The sequence below is a fragment of the Chanos chanos genome, chromosome 1 (assembly GCF_902362185.1).
Source record: "Chanos chanos chromosome 1, fChaCha1.1, whole genome shotgun sequence".
Lineage (NCBI taxonomy): Eukaryota > Metazoa > Chordata > Actinopteri > Gonorynchiformes > Chanidae > Chanos > Chanos chanos.
The window spans coordinates 41,919,711-41,940,364 of NC_044495.1; the positions used below are offsets into that span (position 1 = coordinate 41,919,711).

The 20,654-nt window shown below is 37.9% G+C and overlaps 1 protein-coding gene across 1 annotated transcript in view; it reads right to left on the reverse strand.

Moving 5' to 3' along the window:
• mapk11 (mitogen-activated protein kinase 11) overlaps nucleotides 1-2,895 on the reverse strand; it is a 10,841-nt gene extending 7,946 nt beyond the window's left edge. Inside the window, exon 1 of the mRNA XM_030784632.1 lies at nucleotides 2,783-2,895. Coding sequence (XP_030640492.1) covers nucleotides 2,783-2,895 — 113 coding nt within the window. The remainder of the gene's footprint in view (nucleotides 1-2,782) is intronic.
• Between the last annotated feature and the right edge of the window lie 17,759 nt (nucleotides 2,896-20,654).

Below are 20,654 nucleotides of genomic sequence, written 5' to 3' on the forward strand. Positions count from 1 at the left end.
GCAAAATACTGAAAATTCTTCATAACTATATATAATCATAACTATATATAATCATCATATATGGAAAAAGATTTTATGCTTTTATGACAAAGAGCTGAGAACACAACATGAAAACTGCTCTCACCACACAAGAAAAAAAGACAAAAAGTAAAGTATAACAGAGACCTATGTCAGACATTCAGTGGTTTAATCTAACAAAACACTCTGACAGCTTGACTTATGAGCTACAATAGTCTCATAATGATCTCCCCAGGCAATGGCGCTTAACCCATCAGTGAGTGGACGACATAATTCACAATCTGCAGCAATTAAGTCATTCAAATGAATCGGCTGCGATTCCTTAGAATACAAGACGATGGTTTGGACTGAGTTTACTGGGTAATTAGGCCTCAGCTGGTATAGAGACAGCATGGCGTAGTGTCTTAGTCATCCCTTAGAGCAATGTGTTCCTCATCACTGTCTGTCTCCAGCTGATGTCCTCCTCTCCAACAGATACACACTGCTTTAACAGCTAGCTCCCTAACCAGAGTATAACCAAGACAGTCAGTTATCTGAAAGAAATTACAATACAGTTTGTTTTTTTTACATGTCTGGAATTTGTAAATTAGCCTTTATGTTTTGTCTCCTCAGCAGCCACTTGATTTAGAGATTTTCAAAGTAGCTGTCTTCCTATGGGCAAGGTTAGAAGAGAGTATAATATTTAGAGAAATATGTTGTTAATTTAATGAATGTCTATTAAATATATCGCTTCTATCCGATGTTTGTTTTGTAACATCTTGTGCCCTGCACCGACACACAGAGGCAAATGAGCCAGGAGGCTACAATTAGATCAGCATTGATTTCATTTCAGGTATCAGCAAACATATGTAAATTTAAACAAACAAACAAAAAAAGGACTGGACACAGTCTTAGATATCCTTACGCTTCCGAGTTCAGGTACATGTCTTACATACTAGTCTCTCACTCTGTAGATGCTGTAGATGCTATTGCTGGTGTCATAAGAGCTGGTCACATGTGGTCATATGTCAGTGGTTCTCTGTCTCTTACCATACACCACTCCAGATGAAGTGGTGTAGTCAGTGCATCCAGCAGAGGCCTGGATGAGTCAAATGACATGTGACCTACACACTAAATGATAATGAGCAGTTGCTCTGGGGTGTCATGAAGCCTTTCCTGTGGTAATACTGGTACAAATTACCTTCTGGAATAGGATCAAATGAACACTTTGCGTAGTGATGGGAAGTGTTAGCGTTTCAATGCTTTTAATGAACGTGGTGTTTCTAAATTAACATACCATACCACATACTCCACGTTAAAGACCTACAATGTCATTCATTATCCATCCATTCCATTTACCATCCACTACTACACTAGAAACATCATGCAGGGAGATACAGTTACGATGCATGTACACTTTGTTTCCATTGTATTTACAAACGAGGTATACATGCAGCTTGGCCAGAGCAGTGTAACAGTACACAGTAAATTCAGTAGTGTCAAATGAATGGAAACATGGGCAAATCAGCTGTGTTGGCTACAGGACTACACGGAAATGCTGACGTGAGTGCAGTTTCCGACATAAACTGTGCTTTGGGACTGTTCAGACCATGCAAAACACACCACACAAAGCACATAAATGGGCAGCCATATTTTTAAAAATATAAACACTATTACCTCCTCGGAGATCTACAAGGAGGAGCAAACACAAGAACAGCATGCAATAGGTGTGTAATGCAATAGACCAAGGGAGGCTGAGAGATGATCAGACAAATCAAAAGCACCAGCTGACTATTGCTTGGCAGAATACCTACAATGTTGGGACAATGCTGATTGACATAACAGTCTTAATTGAGAATATGACAAATACAAAGCTGGGACTACAGTTAAGATACAACTAAGCATAGTTCTGGGGTTTTAAAATACTGAGGTATGTTGTCCCATTCACTGTGGTTCTAGATATGCGACTGAGTATTATTTTTAAGGTGAACAGGGAGTCACCAGTACACTTTGCCATAGCAACCATAGCAGTCACAGCAGGTGTGAAAAAAGATGAATCCAGAAAAAAATAATAATAACGATGCACAGGCTTTATGAACCTGCCTGCAGGTCTACAACTCATAATTTAAAAAAAAGACGTGACAATCTCATAATGAAGTCTTTGTAAAATCTGGGCATTTGGAGTACAGCAGTTTTGTCGGATTTTTGGAGCTCTTGCGTGTCTGTAGTCTCTCCAAATCGATCGGCGCCGAGAGATAGGCGTCTTTTTTCAATCAAGGGAGTAGGCTGGGAGACACGTTTACAACAACCGAATTCCACAGAAAACCGATCTAGCGACAACAATGCCAAATAACGTTTGATCACGTTTGATCATGAAGAATAGTATTCTCTTCATACATGAAAACTGGAAAAAAGACAGTTCACGTTTATCTTAATTCGTTCATCAGCAGGAAAATTAATACAGTGCTGTCACAAATAATATTTATTCAATACACAAACAATGAAACAATCGCAAATCAATCTCAGTTCCTAACAATAATCAGAATATCCTAATGACGGATATAGGCTGCTATAAACTGAATATCGTAGGCAACATGCAGAAAAACAATGCAAACTAGTGCATCTCATTTCGTTTATTTTTCACGCATCGATAATATTAGAAGAGAATATAGCCTATACCCGATTAAATTATGAAAAAAATATTATTATCTCCTGTATCCTACTGCATTGGATACGCTGCGTGAGGCATCCAAGCTGCCTCACCCTTCTTTCCTCATGAACTCACCATACAGAACCATACGCCCCCGAGCCAACCGGAGTAAGGTTTTGGTATCGTTCGGGAACCTCCCACACAGTCTTGTTTAGCTCTTGTCGGTAGAACCCAGGTCGCGCGGACATATCTCCGGCAGAGAAAAGATGCTTGTATCGAATCTGACCTGTCGATGTTCGCACGTCGGCTAGTGGTTTCCCACAGCATGTACAAGACCGTCTCTCTCTCTCTCTCTCTCTCTCTCTCTCTCTCTCTCTCTCTCTCTCTCTCTCTCTCTCTCTCTCTCTCTCTCTCTCTCGCTGTCTTTGTGACTCCTCCTTCCCCCACTTTCAACGAAGTTGTCCATCCAAACGTCTTCCACTGCGCGAGAGGTGATGTTGCCTATCTTATCTTTGTCCCCATGTATTTACGTCCTTCGTTCACAAAAACGTTATATCGAGACATTCGTGCTCTGCTATTGCTTTTGAATTGTTGACATATTAATTTTGAAATTCAGATAAACAGTGACATCCTTCTGAATTTGTGTTGGCAGGTGTGCCCACTAGAGGCATGTTAGTCTACGAAGTCTAAGAACGCGCAGAACTAAGAAAGGTCAACAAAGAAAAGTCAACAAAGGTCTATATGATGTATGCATGATATCACTTTTTCATTTTATTCAGACAGTTTTCACAAAGAGCAGATCGTTTGTGAGCAATTATCAACAAACCATTCATACTTGCAACATAAGATAAATATATTTAAATGAGAAATCTTGTTTTACGAGAATCATGTCAGTAGATCACTTTTTTTTTTTTTTTTTGGTAAATTTACACCTTTATTTATTTACACATAGGCCTTCATATCTAACTAATGAGTGGTTAGGGTCCACGTGCAGATGCATGAGTAATGAGTGCAGCCAGGAGTTTTGAGAGTAAGCCAACTCAGTCACTGACACAGAGATGTTTCTTTCACTGGCATTCTAGCCCTGTTAAACATGAGACACAGAGTTAGCAATGCAAGGAACATGAGAGAAATATTGAACATGAGGAGAGAAGGAGGCGATGGATATTTTAGTAGTTGTTTGTAAGATTGTTTGAGGAGTTTACAGAGCCAAGCTCACCTCACAGATGAAAGGATGCTCATCATAACAACAAGCATCTATCCACTTCAAGTCACCTTTATGTTCTACCAGCATCCCACAGTGGTAACGGAAACGGTTCAAAGGGAAAGAATCATTCCACCTTGAATCCATCGGCTCTGATCCATTGGTCCACAGCCACGAAGAATTTGGGAGAAACATGCAGCGTTCAAGCCCAATCCAAGCACCTATTTTAAAGTGGTCCTGCAAACTGCACTGAAGATGGTTCTTTACAGCTTGCTCTGCTTTATGACCGATATGCGCTAAGTGCATTCCCATATTCTTACAGTATTTCAGAGCCTCGATCCAGGTCTTTTTGATTTTGTAGTAAATGATGCTATCTGTGGGTTAAATGAAATTTGTCTTGGTTAGAGAGATTTTTTAAAACTGTATTGGAGATGGCTTTGGTGTTAGTATAATCTGAGGTTATGCCAGGTGTGCCAGCAGTCTCTTCATGGAGAAACTGGAATGAGGAGGCCTTTAAGAGGAAGATAACAAGCATGGGGTCAAACTGATCACCATGGTAACTTGAGATTAGACATTAAATACATGTTAATAATGTCATACTTGAGGTGGCCAGGAGATTATTTAATGTAAAAATACATCTATGATGCTTTTTATCCATCTAGGTCAATTACACTGAGTAGAATACACCTCATTCTAGTGTCCTGATTATTTTACCTTTATGAGACATGACCCTAAAACATGAATAACTGAGCTCTGTGTCTGGCCTGGTGAGACTCCTGGAAAACACTAACTCACCTGTGATGTTGGTGGAGGTTGAGTTATCAGAGTTTGAAGCAGTTGTGTTAAATGTTAATGCAGAGTTCGCATAGGAATGCCCTGATGTAGTTGATGCAGTAGTAGTTCTCGTGGTGATAGATGAAGAGGAGTTTGTTGTACAGTTGTCTGTGAGAAATGACAATGAGTAACAGTGCACAGAATCTTCCAGCATTATGATATTCTTGAACTCACTTTAAAGCAGAGGGCCAAATGGGGAAATAAGGGTCCCCAAAAATAAGAGCAAGTGTTAATCTGGGGAGAACAGTTTTGAAATAGATTTTCAGAACATCTTCTGTGAAGAAGTGATTGATTTAGAAGTTATATGGTGGAGTTAACTAAACAACAGTGTTACAGAGACCAGAATTTATGTCTAAAGCTATAAAAAAGAAAGAAAAACCTAAGATGCTCTAATTCATAAAGCAGCCATTGGTGAAAATTGAAGCAGTCACTCACTTGATGTCTTACTAGTGGTGGGGCCTCCTTGGGTTGAAGTGGAAGGGTCTGCAGCAGGATCTGATGTAGGCGACTCTACAGAAAATGTAAAATCAGAGGTACAATCATAATTTAGCTGAACGTGCAGAGGAAATTTAGTTTACTGACTTTCTAATGTGAGTTTGTCAACTTGAGAAGGCGGGTGACAATTTTAGGGGCATATAGGGGATGCAGAGGGGAATAACCACTCTGGCCTATCACGCACACCTCAAGAAAGCATGCTCCTGACTCTTCTGCTCTTCACCACATGACCTTGTAGTGTCATTTGGGGATCAAATCTTTTCCCATAGTGGCTGCAACCTCTTTTCTCCTGTTGATTTTTTGGAAATCTAGGAAGAAATGTCTTCTTTCTTGCCTCCGCATGTTGTAGCTATTTACTCTGGACCGTAATCTACACTGTACACTTATAAACACAACTGTGTGTAACTGACCACCAGCACAACTGACTTCCCAAATGGCTCTGCCCATGATTTGATATGAGTTGACATTATCAAGTTATCGCTCTAACATAGAAATCTGCTTTATGGCCTTCACTATGATGCTCATGTGAAATGTTTTCTTCCTTAGATAAGTATCGCAATACATATCCGACCGATACTCGCCATCTGCTAAAACTTATGCTGGAGATGTTTGTTTTAATTCCAACAGTGGTACAGGGACTGGTAACAGGGACTGAATTACAGGTAGATAATGTCACATATGAGGTGGTCAGGATTCATCAATGTAAAAATAAACCTGTAACCCTTCTTCTCTTCATTCAAATCACTTACTCCAAGTAGTCACTCACTTAATGTGTCAGGTGAAACTTGGCCTGCTCTGGTTGAAGTGGTGGAAGGTTGTCGAGTAGGAGATGAAGTAGTTTTATCTTTGAAGAAAGCATAAAATGACAAGTGTTAGTCAAACACAACACTTAGTTAAATGCACTGTAGAAGGTATCTTGACGCTACCAGGGAAACCCTGTCTCCCTCAGGCCTGAATAGCTACACCTTTTGACATGTAGAATACCTATTTTTTTTTAATCTGAAAGACAGGTGTAAATACCTTTCACTTGAGGGAGGGTGTATTTCCCCTAAAATATGATAAAACATGAAAATGACATTGCTCACCTGTAACTGCACAGTTTCTCAAAGAGTAACCTGAAATTGCTCCAATCTTTGGTTGTATACATGTAAGCACAGATGTGCTTCTCAGATAACAATCACTGTGAATATAAAGATAGAAATGTAATTATTTAATTGTGCCAACATTTGGATTCAAGTCAACCCAAAATTAGGAATTACACCATTAGGAATACAGCTAGGAATGTTCCCTGGTTTGTGTGAATTGGCCAGAGTTCCTTACTTACAAGAGAGCACTCTCCTCCAAATGTGTACTGATGTAACCAAAAGTCTTGATTGCCTTCCATGTGACTGAGGAAGTGCGTGCTAGCCTCACTGATCTTGACTAAAGTGAGTGCTGCTACTTCTGTGACTGCAGGAAACTGAGCTTTCAAATTCCTAATGGAGGTCTGGCTTCGCACATTTGAAATGAATGGCATACTTAATGCATATTGTTAAGCACTAAAACGAAGTCTGTCACTTCTAACCCCATGAACCAACTGATCCCTGATCCCAGAGTCTCCATGTCTTCTTTTTTGTCAGAATCAATGAAAACAGGGAACCTTTTTCAGAAATGTTTTGATGTATCTTTCATTACAGCTTTGTCTGTCAGTTGCTAATATCCTGTTTAGACTATTTCATTTTCCCTCACAACTAAATGTCCATGTGCAATACTCCAGCAGAAACTCAAAAATATCAATTTACCTAGCTATCCCACAACGTGTACCATCCATCAGTTAACCACAGCTAATTACACCCTACATATTTTCAATTATGGGCATTCATTGTGCTTAAATATTAACAATTTATATTAATTAAATTAATTCACACTTGTTGTTCGTGTAAACGATAGATATAAATTTCACAGTTTTAACACTTGTATGAGAACAGTGTTAGAGCTGATGCCAAAATGTAATTAATAAAGGCAATGTCTTCCCCATTTTTTGCAGTGCCAAAATGGAACTGGTGCTTTGAACTTTCATTGACATCTGTGATTACAGCAATAACTACAGCAGTGGAGCTTCTGGAGTTATAGGAATGCTTTTAAATGAAAAAGGAAATCTAATGCAGTCTTAATTAAATTTAAGATCACAGGATCACAGTCTGAGAGTTTCTGCTATGAAAAAAGAGTATCAGGTTGTACCTCTTGTTTGCCTCGTTATTGGCTTCAACAAATGAGAAGAACTGGCAGCTTTCAGACTGGCTGCAGTGTTGCTGACATTCTTCATGTGTTCTGGCCCTCAATGTCTGTTCATCATTACCAAGCAGCTCCACTTCTTCCATTAACTCTGTGATGCAGCCTGTTAAGACAAACATGTAGAAAATAAATGACACCAATAAAGATCTCAGAAATACAATGGGAAAATATTTACATCAGTCAAACATTGCTGAAAAGTTGCTTGCCTTCAACAGCTGAAACCTCAAAGCTGCAAATCTTCCAACTGCTTAAATGGTCATTGCATGCTTTCCAGCAGCAGTGACTCCAACAGTCAGTCGGCATTACATTGAAAATGGTGACATTCAGTCGGTGAGGATTCTCAGAATGTACTCTGAGACTGTACTTGATTTGATTGTCCAGTTTAGTGAATTCTTTTGTAATTCCAGGAACATAAATCCTAGATTTACTGTATTTGTGTCCTGTAGTTTCTTCGCAGTCTCTCACAATACACGGAATATCGATCATCGTCTTGGAAGTGATGTTGCAGGGAAAAATCACAGAGCTTCCTTGTAAAACCTTCACTTCTTTAAATATAGCTATGAGACCAACAGATATAAAGTTATGAATAAATTATAAAAAAAAATAGATATGTATGTATGTTTAGTGTGAACCATCTGCAGTAAACTTCACTTTACAGAATCAGAGATCCCGTCATGTTTTTCTTTTCTTTCTTTGTTTCTCTCTGATTTCTTTTCTCAATTAATGGATATGGCATTTTTTTTTAAGAATGAAATTTTGCTCAATTTTGAATCAAAAGATCTTACCATATGCTACAGCAAGACTGTGTCAAATAAATAATGCTCAGCAGAGCAGCAGATCATCGCGTATTTCCGTCATGGAAATATACTCACTGCTCTATTTTTAAATTAGCATTAGCATTGACTAATGCAATCACACAAAGGTACCAAACATGAAATAGTGACAATAATTAAAACAGAATATGAAGGTGTCTTTCATCCAAAAATAAGCACTCTGAATTTCTAAACTGTTGATTAAATGTCTGTGTATCTCAAAGTAATTCTGGATAAAAATATAGAAAGTTAGCGACTGAAATGAAAATGGACTCATTTTTGTATTTCTGTTTGGTACTTTAGGCAAATGTTTTAAGTATACATGGGTTTCTGTAAATATTTAAATTTTCAGATGATTCACTGAAGAGCAACTGCCACAAACCACAGTAACATTTTGAAACTGATTATTTTCAATCAAAATGATAGAGAACACTGTTGTCACGGGTACCTGTGTAGACTGGATGCATTTTCAGGGCATGTTTTATTTCCAAAACATAAACCAAAATCGAAAGTCTAAACAGGCAGAAGTCAATGCACAGTAAACATGCTACTGATGGACAAACAAAGAATCAGTCAGAAGACTGTCAGACTCTGTCCGCAGTTGTTGCTTTTAATTTGTATGGTAGATGTGTCCACATAGAGGGATATATTTGCGGGAAAAACAAGACTTTCTGGTTCCTCAAATGAACCAGTGGATTATTTCGCCAAATGAATTTTCTATGACTAGCCTCAAAGTCTTTCTTCAGAATAATATTTGAGATGAGGTCAGAGCTTGAAAGCAGACTTCTCACTCCCCTTACCTTGAGAGAAAAACAATGCAAGAAGAACTGTTTCTGCTGGAGAGAAAAAGGAAAAAGCGAGTTTAAAAATATTCAGATTTTTCATTAAAGTCATCAGACTTCTTATCATCCACTTAGAGACTGTTGTCCTTTTTTCAAATTTGGATCATGGGATCTTTTTTCACAAAGATCCCATGCTCTAAATGTTCCATGCCATGTTAGACAATTAGTATTCTGTATACTTTTTGCAAGAACTCAGTGTAAACAATTATGCATCAGATAGGAGGTAAAACTGATATAATGGAGTTCTTTGATCTTCTGAATTGCTTTCTAAAAATGAATTTACACATTTTATATCATCTCTCGGTTTCGAGGACTCTGTTTATTGTTTTGATAATATGAATACTGTTTCAAGAAATGTGCTCAATCAATGACACACACGGTAATTATGGTTTCGGTGCATGAGACAGTTATCCAGCAGCTGTACTTCACTTATATCTCCAAAAATGAAAGCATTATAAAATCACTTTAAAGCATTCATCTTATCTCTTTCAGTCTGGTACCACATATCTGGTCAACAAAAAGATTGTCCCCTTTCCTGTGGAGATTCATGTATATGAAGGCTTGTTCTGTGACCATGAAACCAATTAACAAATGCCATTACTAAGGTGGAAGTAACAAAATTGGCTGGATAAAGGCTGGATTAAGGCTGGAGTTAAAGCCTTCATTCCCCAGAGCTGTGAAATGGTGATTTCTCAGGTGGAGCAGAGAATGATCATAGTGTGGAATCCACTCACCTGGTCCCTTCATTTTCTCGTCTCTGTTTTGGTCCTCTTGGTGTAATAAGGAGGTGAATTAAACACTTACACTGACTAGAACCCAACTCCTCTGTACAGTTATGAAAGACTACCCTGTCAGTATCCCTCCCTCTGTCACAAACAATATGCAAATACTATGGGATGATGTTTCTTCTGGAACTTGTGTTATAAATAGTATTTCCTTTTTAACTGTTTGCTTTTTATTAATGTCTAGTGGAGCAGTTTCATGTTTTTAATCACATATATTTGAGAATAATATAGCTTATTTAAAGCTTTTGGCAGTCGTTACCAAGGAGATGCACATGTACCTGAAATTGAAACCCGGTTGGATATGCAAAACTTGTTTGATACCAGCAAAAAAATATAGATTTCTTCGGCAGTGTTACATAATGCAAAGTAGCTATGTTTCCGTGGTAAGCAAATAAGGCTAATAAACCCCTCTTTCAACACTGAACAATGTACAAAGCCTGCTCATCAGAGACAAAATCTTTTCCCAAATTTAGAATGCACAAAATTCAGAAGATACAGTTTTTCTTGATTGTTTACACACTTAACTATGCCATGAACTGAATGAAAATTGTGAAGAAAGAAAATGTATTCGGGTCATTTTTTGACACAAATTTAAGTTAATCCTGTTACAAACCTGTTCACCATGACCACTCATACTTCTTGCTAGGTTGATGTCTCCATGGGTGAAATCTCCGGCAGTCAAACAGAAGACAGCGCCATTATAATGCTAAAACAGAACAAACTGACACCAGACAAAAAGCAGTTATTTAACCATCAATATAGTCTCAGCAAAGTCACATGTAAGCACCTTCACACCACAGACTATGTAAAAAATTAAATATAATATTTGTGTTAGTTATTTCTTTAGTGAAATGCGAAAACTGAAAGGCTGGTTGTGTTACAAAACCTTTATTTACTAAAGAGTATGAAGCTGCTGTGACACAGATGAATCCTGGAGATCTAAAAGAGATCTGAATGACATCTAAAATCAGAATGTGACCTCTGAGTTTTACTAGTTGCCCTCTTGTTTCTTCTTTTTCTACTGCTTGTTTTGTTCACGTTGCCTTGCCTTGCGTATTGCTTTGCATATTACAAAACCAGAGAGACAAACGTGTTCTCATGCTCAAAGGGTTTTGTAACAGTGTCCTCCTACAATCATTTTTTGAAAATACTATTTGGAACGGTCATCTGACTTATGGGCATGTGTTTATGACTTGGTTGCAAGATACTGCATGGTATTTGCTTGCAAAATGTCAGATCTTAGAGAAAACACTGATGTGGCTTTCATCTTTCAGTATGAAGGACAGGAAAGGTGTACTTTTAAGATCCCTTTGTAGATTTAACTTAGCTTGTAAAACTGTTTAGGTTTAATTTTAAAAAAATGTATTTACTTATTTATTTTATGGACAGGCCCCCTGGCAGAATACCCCTGAGAAATTTTAGACATGTTCTGACTTCTGCTTCAGTGCAAAATTTGCAAACTTGACATGTTGTCTTTAAACTCACTTGCCTCCCGACTAACTTTCGGAAACTACTTTGAAAAGCTTTTCACTGGTGATGAGATGAATAATTTAATGAATGATTTGTTGAGTGGATTCATGACTAGAATAAGCAGAGTTGTTCATTGTTCATATCTTTTGAATAAGATTAGGCTCTGATTTTCAGCCGAACATTCAGCTATAAAATAGCATATAATTTTTGATAGCTTTTTTTTTTTACTGATTCCATTCTGTCTGAATATTCTGTGGCTCCAGGTGTATATTACAATTCTGATCCTCTTCTTTTGAGCAAAGGAGCGCACCTCAAATGTGCACAAGAGTATTCTAGTACTCTTCAGGTGGAGTCAGCTAAAGGATGTTCTCACAGAGGCTGTTACATCATGTCCTCACAGTTTAAAACTTATTCCAGTAACAGAAATAAAGTTAAACGTAAACCTGACCAGAAAGTTACAGCTGTCATATCCACCTTTTGTGTTTAAGCTTTTAATGAAACAGTGCTCCCGTTGAAAATATTAAACATTACATGAAATTTAGCTGACTGCAGCATCATATTTTCATCAAAAACTACACTGTATCCATCACAGACTGTTGGTTGTGTTTTAATAGTCCTGGCCACTAGAGGGCCTGATGAGCAAAACAAAACCCCAAAAGTTTGTATTTGTCCATTGTTTAAGAAACTTTCAGCTTTCATCTCACCAAATTCTTTATTACTTTGTTTTACAGGAACACTGTAAAATCAGACAAATTTGAAAAATGAGTAAAAGAACTTAAGCTGTCAAAAGTGGTAGATGAAAAAAACTGTAATCTTCATGCCTTTTGCTCTGCAGGTCTGTCCTGATCTTACTTCATAAATGTCTCTTAAAAGATTTAAGAACAGCCTCCTCTATTATGATGTCAAATATTTTTTTCTGCCTGTAAAAACTGGGGGGTGTTCCAGAAAGCAGATTTAATGAAAATTCTGAATTTTGATAACTCAGAGCAAGCAGCGGACCTCCTAATAGAGGAGCACTACAGACATCTGGACAACAACCCCCCCCCCCCCCCCCCCCCCCCCCCAAAAAAAACCCACCATTCTGCACTGTTAATTTTATTCAGACTTTCAGCACAACACAAATAAATAATCACAACATTTAAAGCTGTACAAATATAAAAATATACACAAAAATAAAACTCATAAATATCAAAATGCAGTAACAAAGACAAATACAAATATCCATTTGTGTTAGTTTGGCACTCGAGCATCAATACATTACCCAACCCCAAACACTGTCAGCCAAGAGTCAAGACTAAACCAATTCACCTTGATGGTGTGCTGACCAGCGGCGCTGGTGCGAGTTCCAAAGTGGGCAAAGAACACGGGGCAAACCCAGACCAGTAGAGGGGCCCGGGATCATCCTCCCCTGGGGAAAATGCTCTTAATTCTTGCAGCTAAATGTACCAATTTCCCACAGTTTGAGACAGATACGGAAAGCCTAAAGGCAGTGGTGTTACCAGGATGTCCCAGTGTATGCTACACTGCAACTTCGCAACTTCTAATCTGATGCAATCAAAACTGTCGAAACACAAACACCAGAGCAGGAGAGCTGGAGCCTTCAGCAGGACAGGAATGCATTTTCAGTGTCTAGGGTAGCCTACTTTAGATGAAATTACAAAGAAATTGTGCTTTACAATTGAATAATCTCTGTTGGACATTCCATTTTCAAAAAAAAAACTAAATACACACACACACACACACACACACACACACACACACACAATCCATATTCTATTTCTACACAGATTAATTTTTCAGCTCTGCCTTAAGAGCCATTTCAAAATTATAAACACTTCCTTTTACTAATTCTCATTGCTTATGATTACATATTCAGGTATGAGTCTGTGCAGTTATTGAGAGATATTTTATATTTAGTGAGATATTTCAAAATCTCCATTGAACCAACCCCCCACCCTGACTTTGGGGCCAGAAGAAAAAAAAATCAAGTTACATTTCTTTTTGACTTGATCACTAATTTTCTTTGCCATTTTATCAGCAACATCCATATAGTTTTTCTGAGTGACTGGTCAACCAAAGAGAAACAGAATGGGATAGAGAGAGAGAGAGAGAGAGAGAGAGAGAGAGAGAGAGAGAGAGAGAGCAAGAATTACTTTGTTTTTGTTGAATGTTATGCAAACAGTGATGGTTGACAAATATTTCATGATCCTATGGTATTTCCACATTTTACAGTGCACCCATATCATTGTAGTGTAACAGAGTATGAATGAATTAAGGTTGTCTTTAAAATATGTTTTAAGTTATCTGATATATGTGGTGCGATTGCATCTTTCTAGGTTGTCCATGGGTGAGATACATGCGAATGCTGTGATTCATTTAAAAACGGTGAAGAAGCGGGAATGTGCTTGAGATGCCCCCACATGTATCTTTAATACATGTATCTTTAATACATGTTTCTTTAATACATGTTTCTTTAATACGTGTTTCTTTAATACACAAGGGAGCATCTTATTTCAATGTGCCTCAACGCTGCACAAGATTAAAAAGAAAAAAGAGAGAGAAAAACAGAGGATGATTGAAAATGCAATATCCATGGCAATATCCATTCCCATAAAATCATTTTAATTTTGATCATAATACTACTTCGCATTTGCAGTGTGAAAATGATATTACTTTTGGAATAATGTATATCACGTACTTCTGATAAAAAATGATTTATAAACTGGCTGTTGCATTGTGACCCCTGTTAAGGAGAATATCCTGGAATTTCTGTAAGTTTACATTCAACACGATAAATGTCAAAGCAGCTTGCTATTTTTAAAATTAAGTTTGAAAAACATCGGAAGGAATATAGAAACTGATGCTTTTACACATCTAAACACATTATTATTAAACTCTATCAACTTCTTTTCCCGGGGCAGGAGGACACAGCCTTGATTTGGTGCAAAAAGCAGTCCACTGTACTTACTGATGAAACAAAGATGAAAATTTTATTGTGAAAATTTAAATGTGGAGTAAAAAACCTCCAACTCAAAGCTTCCTTTTATTAAACATGTTTCATGAAATACTTAAAAAGACATTGGACAATTGAACCTTATGTTTTATAGATTAAGCTGTCGCTTTCCCTGTTATTTAAGTGCTGAGGCTTCAGACACATCAGATTGCAGCTGCATCCCCTTGAGGAGTTACACTTTAGAAGAGAACACATACCAACTTGTGGGAGGGAGAACTACCTCCTAAGGAGAGGTACATAACACAGTCTTTCTAAACTTCTTCTCAGACCTTTATGTCATCATGAATGTCATAAACATACTGCATTTTAAGATGTCTGATTTCCTTTTGTACCTCAGTGTCCCCCCTGTTAATGGTGCGTCTGAGTCTCCTACTGGCAATCAAAAAGATTTGTCATCCATCATCTTTGTAAGACAAAATCGTCTTTGTTTGCTTAGCAATGTTTGAATTTAGTAATCTTTGACCACAGTTTATAGGCAAGTCCACCAATGGATATTACTAGTAGATTCTGGTAATAGGTATCAGTATTTTTCTCAGATAAGAGTTCATGCAAAGAATTGACAATAGAGCACTTAGTTCTGGTCTAAAATACATGATGAAACTATTTTATGCCTCTATAAAATGAAACAGTAAGATCATACAGGTAATGTAAAGACTTATATCACTCGAGTGGGTCTCAGTTAAGGGGTAAGTGTAAATGAAATTTCAGTGAAATTTCAGTTGTTAAAAATGGGAAGCAAACTGTTATTTCCTAAACAACTAAAGACTGGCATTATTAGTTTAGATGCCTTCAAAATACAAGTAACACAAGTGCCTGAGTTAGTTCTGCAAGTTTCCTGACTACACATTGAATACACATTCACTCATTACACGGTTACAGACAAAAATCACTATATTTGTGAAAGCACTATACAAATAAACTTGAACTTGAACATTGCACTGCATGTTTCAATATGAACAGAGGTTGGCATTTAGGTGAATAAATTTGGTGATTGTCATTTTGTCGGATTGTATATTCTTCATTTTGTTGGAAAGCCATTCAATTACTAGTGGTGATAGCTGCTGTATGTTAACAATCCTCCAGTTCTGCTGCCCAATCACTTATCCAGTAATATGACAAAATTTTTCAGATAAGACATTTCAAAATGACATGAGAAAGAAAAAAAGATACAGTTTTCACAGCAAATTTCCATTTGATTTCAATATGTTTTGTTTCAAGAATCTTCGGAAAAACATTGTCACCTTTGTGACTGACAGTTTTAAAGGCAACTACAACTACATCTTCAGACCCTCATCTGGACAAAGACAAATCTATCAGAACGGTACAAACAAAAGGAGTTGCTGGCATTAAAAAAACTTTCTCTGTGCTGAAGTTCATTCTGGACTGGACTGAAGGAAAAGCAAATAAACATGTACATTTCATATTTCCATTTCCTTTTTGGGAGTTCAATTTAAAGAAGGAAGGAAAATTTAGTTTGATGGATGTTCTGCATCATTTTTTTCCTCAGTCAGAAGAGCTGCCTTTTATCAATAATGGCAGACACAAAATAGTATTCATCTTTTTTGGTTTAGACAAATGTTGATTTCCTCCTGATTTTCTGAAAAATGAGACTCTACATGATGTAACAAAGCCAGCTTCACTGGATGTTCTCATGACTTCATCAAGGGGAATCTATTTCCCTCTTCTCTCATTTGGCTAACCTCCCGACCTGCAGCAGCCAATCAAATCCCTCCTGAGCTTGTGGACTGGATAACAGAGGTATGAGGTTTCAGTGACCCACAGGAGGAGTACTTCAGGAAGAGAATCAGTGATTAGAACATGGCCAACAGAATAATCACACATATCAAGTCACCAAGAAGCCTCCATATCATGTGCCACATACCAGTCTTATGTTGGATTTTGGCCACTGTTTTGGAGAGAGTGTTGGGGAAGCAGAGAATGGACAGATTCCAAAGACTTTAACTCAGATGTATACTCATTTTCTGGTTTTCCAGAGCAATCAGAGGAATCAGAAGTATGAGGGATGTTGTGAGATGGACATTCGATGGAATAAAAACAGTATTCTTTAACTGGGAAAACTGGTTTTTAAACAACTGGAAAAAGGCAACCTGATCTTCTATGGGGAAGACCTGAGAGACTGTGGCATTGATATCAAAGAGGCATCAGTGAACTCAGGAGTGTGTACTCAGATCTTTAGAGAGGTGTCAGGGCTGCTTTATGGTACTGTGTATAGCTTTGTTCATCTGAGTGTTCAGGAGTTTCTTGCTGATTTGTATGTATACATATCTCTCAGTGGCAATGACAGGAATGTACTTGCCCAACAGGACACATCACTGGATGGAGGAAATCATTCAGAGCTTGATTTGCTAAAGAGCACAATGGATAGGGCCTTACAGAGTGAGAGTGGACTTTTGGACCCTTTGCTTCACTTCCTTCTGGGCCTCTCATTGGAGTCCAGTCAAACTATCTTACAGGGCCTGTTGACCCAAAGAAGAAACAGGTCTCAAGGCAAGGATGGAATAGTGGAGTACATCAAGAAGAAGTTCAGGGAGAATCTATCTCCAGAGAGATCCATCATGCTGTTCCACTGTCTGAATGAACTGAATGACCACCCTCTAGTTGAGGAGATCCAAAGCCATCTGAGATCTAGAAGCCTCTCCAAAACTAAACTCTCTCCTGCTCAGTGGTCAGCTCTGGTTTTTGTGTTACTGACATCAGAAGAGGAGCTGGAGGTGTTTGACCTGAAGAAGTTCATCAGATCAGATGAGCATCTTCTGAGGTTGCTGCCAGTGGTCAGAGCCTCTAGAATGGCTTTGTAAGTGATAAAATTGCAGAAACATGAGGAGCAAATTCTGTTACACAGGACAATTGTATTTCATTGGGAATTCTGTCACATGTTCTGTCACATGTGCATCCATACTTGGGGGGAAATGCAGGGGCAACATTAAGCTAAAAAAAATGAAGCTGCACATATAATAGTAATAGGGAGACTATATGGATTATGTTTGACATGTAAAATTGGTGGAAATACCCTAACAAAAAATACAGAGCTTGTCATAACTTGCATATTCACAATATGTTACAAACATTTCCTGTATCATGCATATGTTTTGTAAAAATAGAGTGCATGTTGTATTAGAGGGGGCAGTACTGTAAGTGCATTAAATGTATTAGAAATATTTCCATTATATACGTTTATGAAAAAGTTCTAAATCAATCCTGGATATAGTGTTATTTATATTAGGCAATCTAGCTTTAAAAATGGTAACTGTATTCAATTTATTTGATTTAGAATTCCATTTAAGCACACTCATTTGAACTGCATCCTCATCTCACCCACAATTTTGATTTTCAGTGTGTCAGAAACAGTTCAAAAGGAAGATTGTATGGTTATTCATTACAGACGTAAAGATAGCAACTGAAACCAATTCCATAAACAGAATGAATGTAATGCTAAGGCTGCTATCCAGAGCACAAATTTTGGGACCATTACATTGAAAAGGTAGGAAAACTTAACAATGTGTTGTTATTTTACTTTTAGGCTCTCAGTAGTTGTGACTTAACACAGCAAAGTTGATCAGCTCTAGGCACAGCTCTCAGCTCAAATCTAAGTGAACTGGACCTGAGTAACAATAATCTGCAGAGTTCAGGAGTGAAGTTGCTCTCTGCTAGACTGGAAAGTCCTCACTGTAAACTGGAGATACTGAGGTATATAAAGCATGACAGTGTATTTTATTGAAAAAATGATAAACATATATTTATGAGACATTTCTCTGACCACGCAAATGGAGGAACATGTCTTAGGTTCAGACAAGGACACAGTGTTATTCAAGTGTCTAAAACTTGTCGATTAAGTAACATGTTTGTCATTGCTTAAAAACTTACATTTTCTTAGACTGTTTTTTAAACTGATCCAATGGCAGACTTCTGGTCTCTTACCAGACTTGCAAACTGGAGTGTCTCAGAGCAAGGGTATTCTGTTCTGGCTTCAGCTTTGAGATCAAACTCCTCACACCTGAGAGCTGGACCTCAGTGGGAATTATCCTGGAGACTCAGGAATGAAGCTGCTCTCTGATATACTAGAGGATCCATGCTGTAAACTGACAACACTGAGGTGAATACTTCTCCAACATAACCATAAAACATATTGTTTTCAGAACATTTTGAATGAGAAAATTACCTTGGTAAATGTTTTCATGTACCCAATTTGAGAAACCCCATTACCCATGAATTCTCACAGCCCCTATCTTCACTCAGCAAGAGCTTATTGCATTGACATATGTGAATCCAGCTACTGAGTCTTTCCCTGCTATGAACTAGCATAGCATGGAGGACAGTGTATTTGGGACAGCAGTGTCTGTAACTAGATTGACCCATCAGTAACATCAGTGAACAGTGAGGGACAAAGAACAACACCCAGCCATTGAAATGCACACTACCATCCTCTGATTACTAGTCACAGTTAGCAAATTCAGTATAGCTGGGACTGTAATACTGAATTACAGTTATAGGGTACACTTTGTTTGTGAGATAATGTCTTAACCACTATTAACTGCACTCCTAGCGTGTGAATTTAACTAATCCAAATGAGAGAGGGCTTGCAATTGTTTAAATGTGAAACCATCAATTTGTATGACACACAGCCCCCCTTTTGAGCCCCCACTGTTTCCTTAGTCATTTCCACCAACAACAATTGACACCCACAGAACACCAAAAATTGCTTATTAGTGAGAACATTTGTGCAAAAATCTGCAACTCATGCAAGCATTCAAATTAACATTGGTAAACCTCTATCTACCACCTAAATCACCTTAAGTGACTTACACATATTAAAACAGCAGCAAACTTTAAGAAATGCAGCCTACAGTTGTTCATTTGCCAGAATAATGCACATGTTCTTCTTTAATCCGCAGGGTGCTGAAAGTGGCTGATGTAGAGGATGTTTGTACTCATCTATCGTTAGGCCCAGGCATAAACCATTTACCTGTTAAAGGGCTAAAAGAGCTGGATCTTAGTGAAAATAAATTAGGAGATTCACAGGTGAAGCAGATTCAGATTCTACTGCACTGCAGGATACACACTGCAAACTGGAAATACTTAAGTTCGTATTCTGATTTATTTTCATCAATCATTCATTTTGATATTCCTCAGCTTAAATGACATTTTCATCTAGTCATATATACTGAATCTCTCTCTCTCTCAGTCATCATATACTCTAAACATACTTTTCTCTCACTGCATTTTCTCTGCAGGCTTTTTGACTGCGCTGTGAATGAGGATTGTTGTGTTATTCTGGCATCAGCTCTTAGTTCAAATCCCTCACAAGCAAGGGAACTGGATCTGAGTATGAATAAACCAGGAGACTCAGGAATGAGGATGCTCTCTGCTGCACACAAGCATTCACAGTGTATATTGGAGAGGCTTATGCAAGTATTTTAAATTTATTTTAATGAATTATTGTGTTAAATTTGCATAATGCAAGTTATTCAATGACCCCAGGATCACAAATTTCACATGTCTGTTATATCTGTCTTTTAAACAATAAACACTCAGGTTTTGGTTCTCAAATGTGAAAAAAATTCTGCTTTAATAGTACAGTCAACTCAAAAATAACCTACTTAATTCTAAAAGAACTGAAGTAAAGTAATATTACAGACCTCAAGTTCAATAGATAGACCACGTGGGATTCCCCTGGGAGCTCCGGTTTCCTCCCACAGTCCAAAGACGTGGTGACATAATTAGGTGAATTGGAGACACTAAATTGCCCCTAGGTATGAATGTGTGTTTGTCTGTGTGTCTGCCCTGCGATGGACTGGCGACCTGTCCAGGGTGTTTTCCCTGCCTTTCGCCCTATGATCGCTTAGATAATGAGTGAGTGTTTTGTGAAATTCCTGTCATTATGTTCCTCCCCTGTTTGTCTGCCTGTCTGTCTGTCTCTCTCACTCTCTGTCTCTGTCCATACACATAAACACACACACGCACCTTCTGATTCCCTTGGCATGTGTACTATTCTTTGATAACTGTCCCATCCTGATGGCTCAATTGTGACCGAAACCCCTGATTTAGTCACAGACTTTGTAAACAATAACAAAAAAAAACATAAGACACAGTGAGCTTGTGTTTCTTGTGAGATCCTGGACTGGTTACATGCACTGAGGAATTTTCTGACTATCTAGAAGCACAGACGGATTCTCAACTCATTCTCCAATATAAGGGAAATTTGGGGTCTCCGTATGGAGAGTTGCTAAGTCTCAGAGACAACAAACTTCAGATGTGAT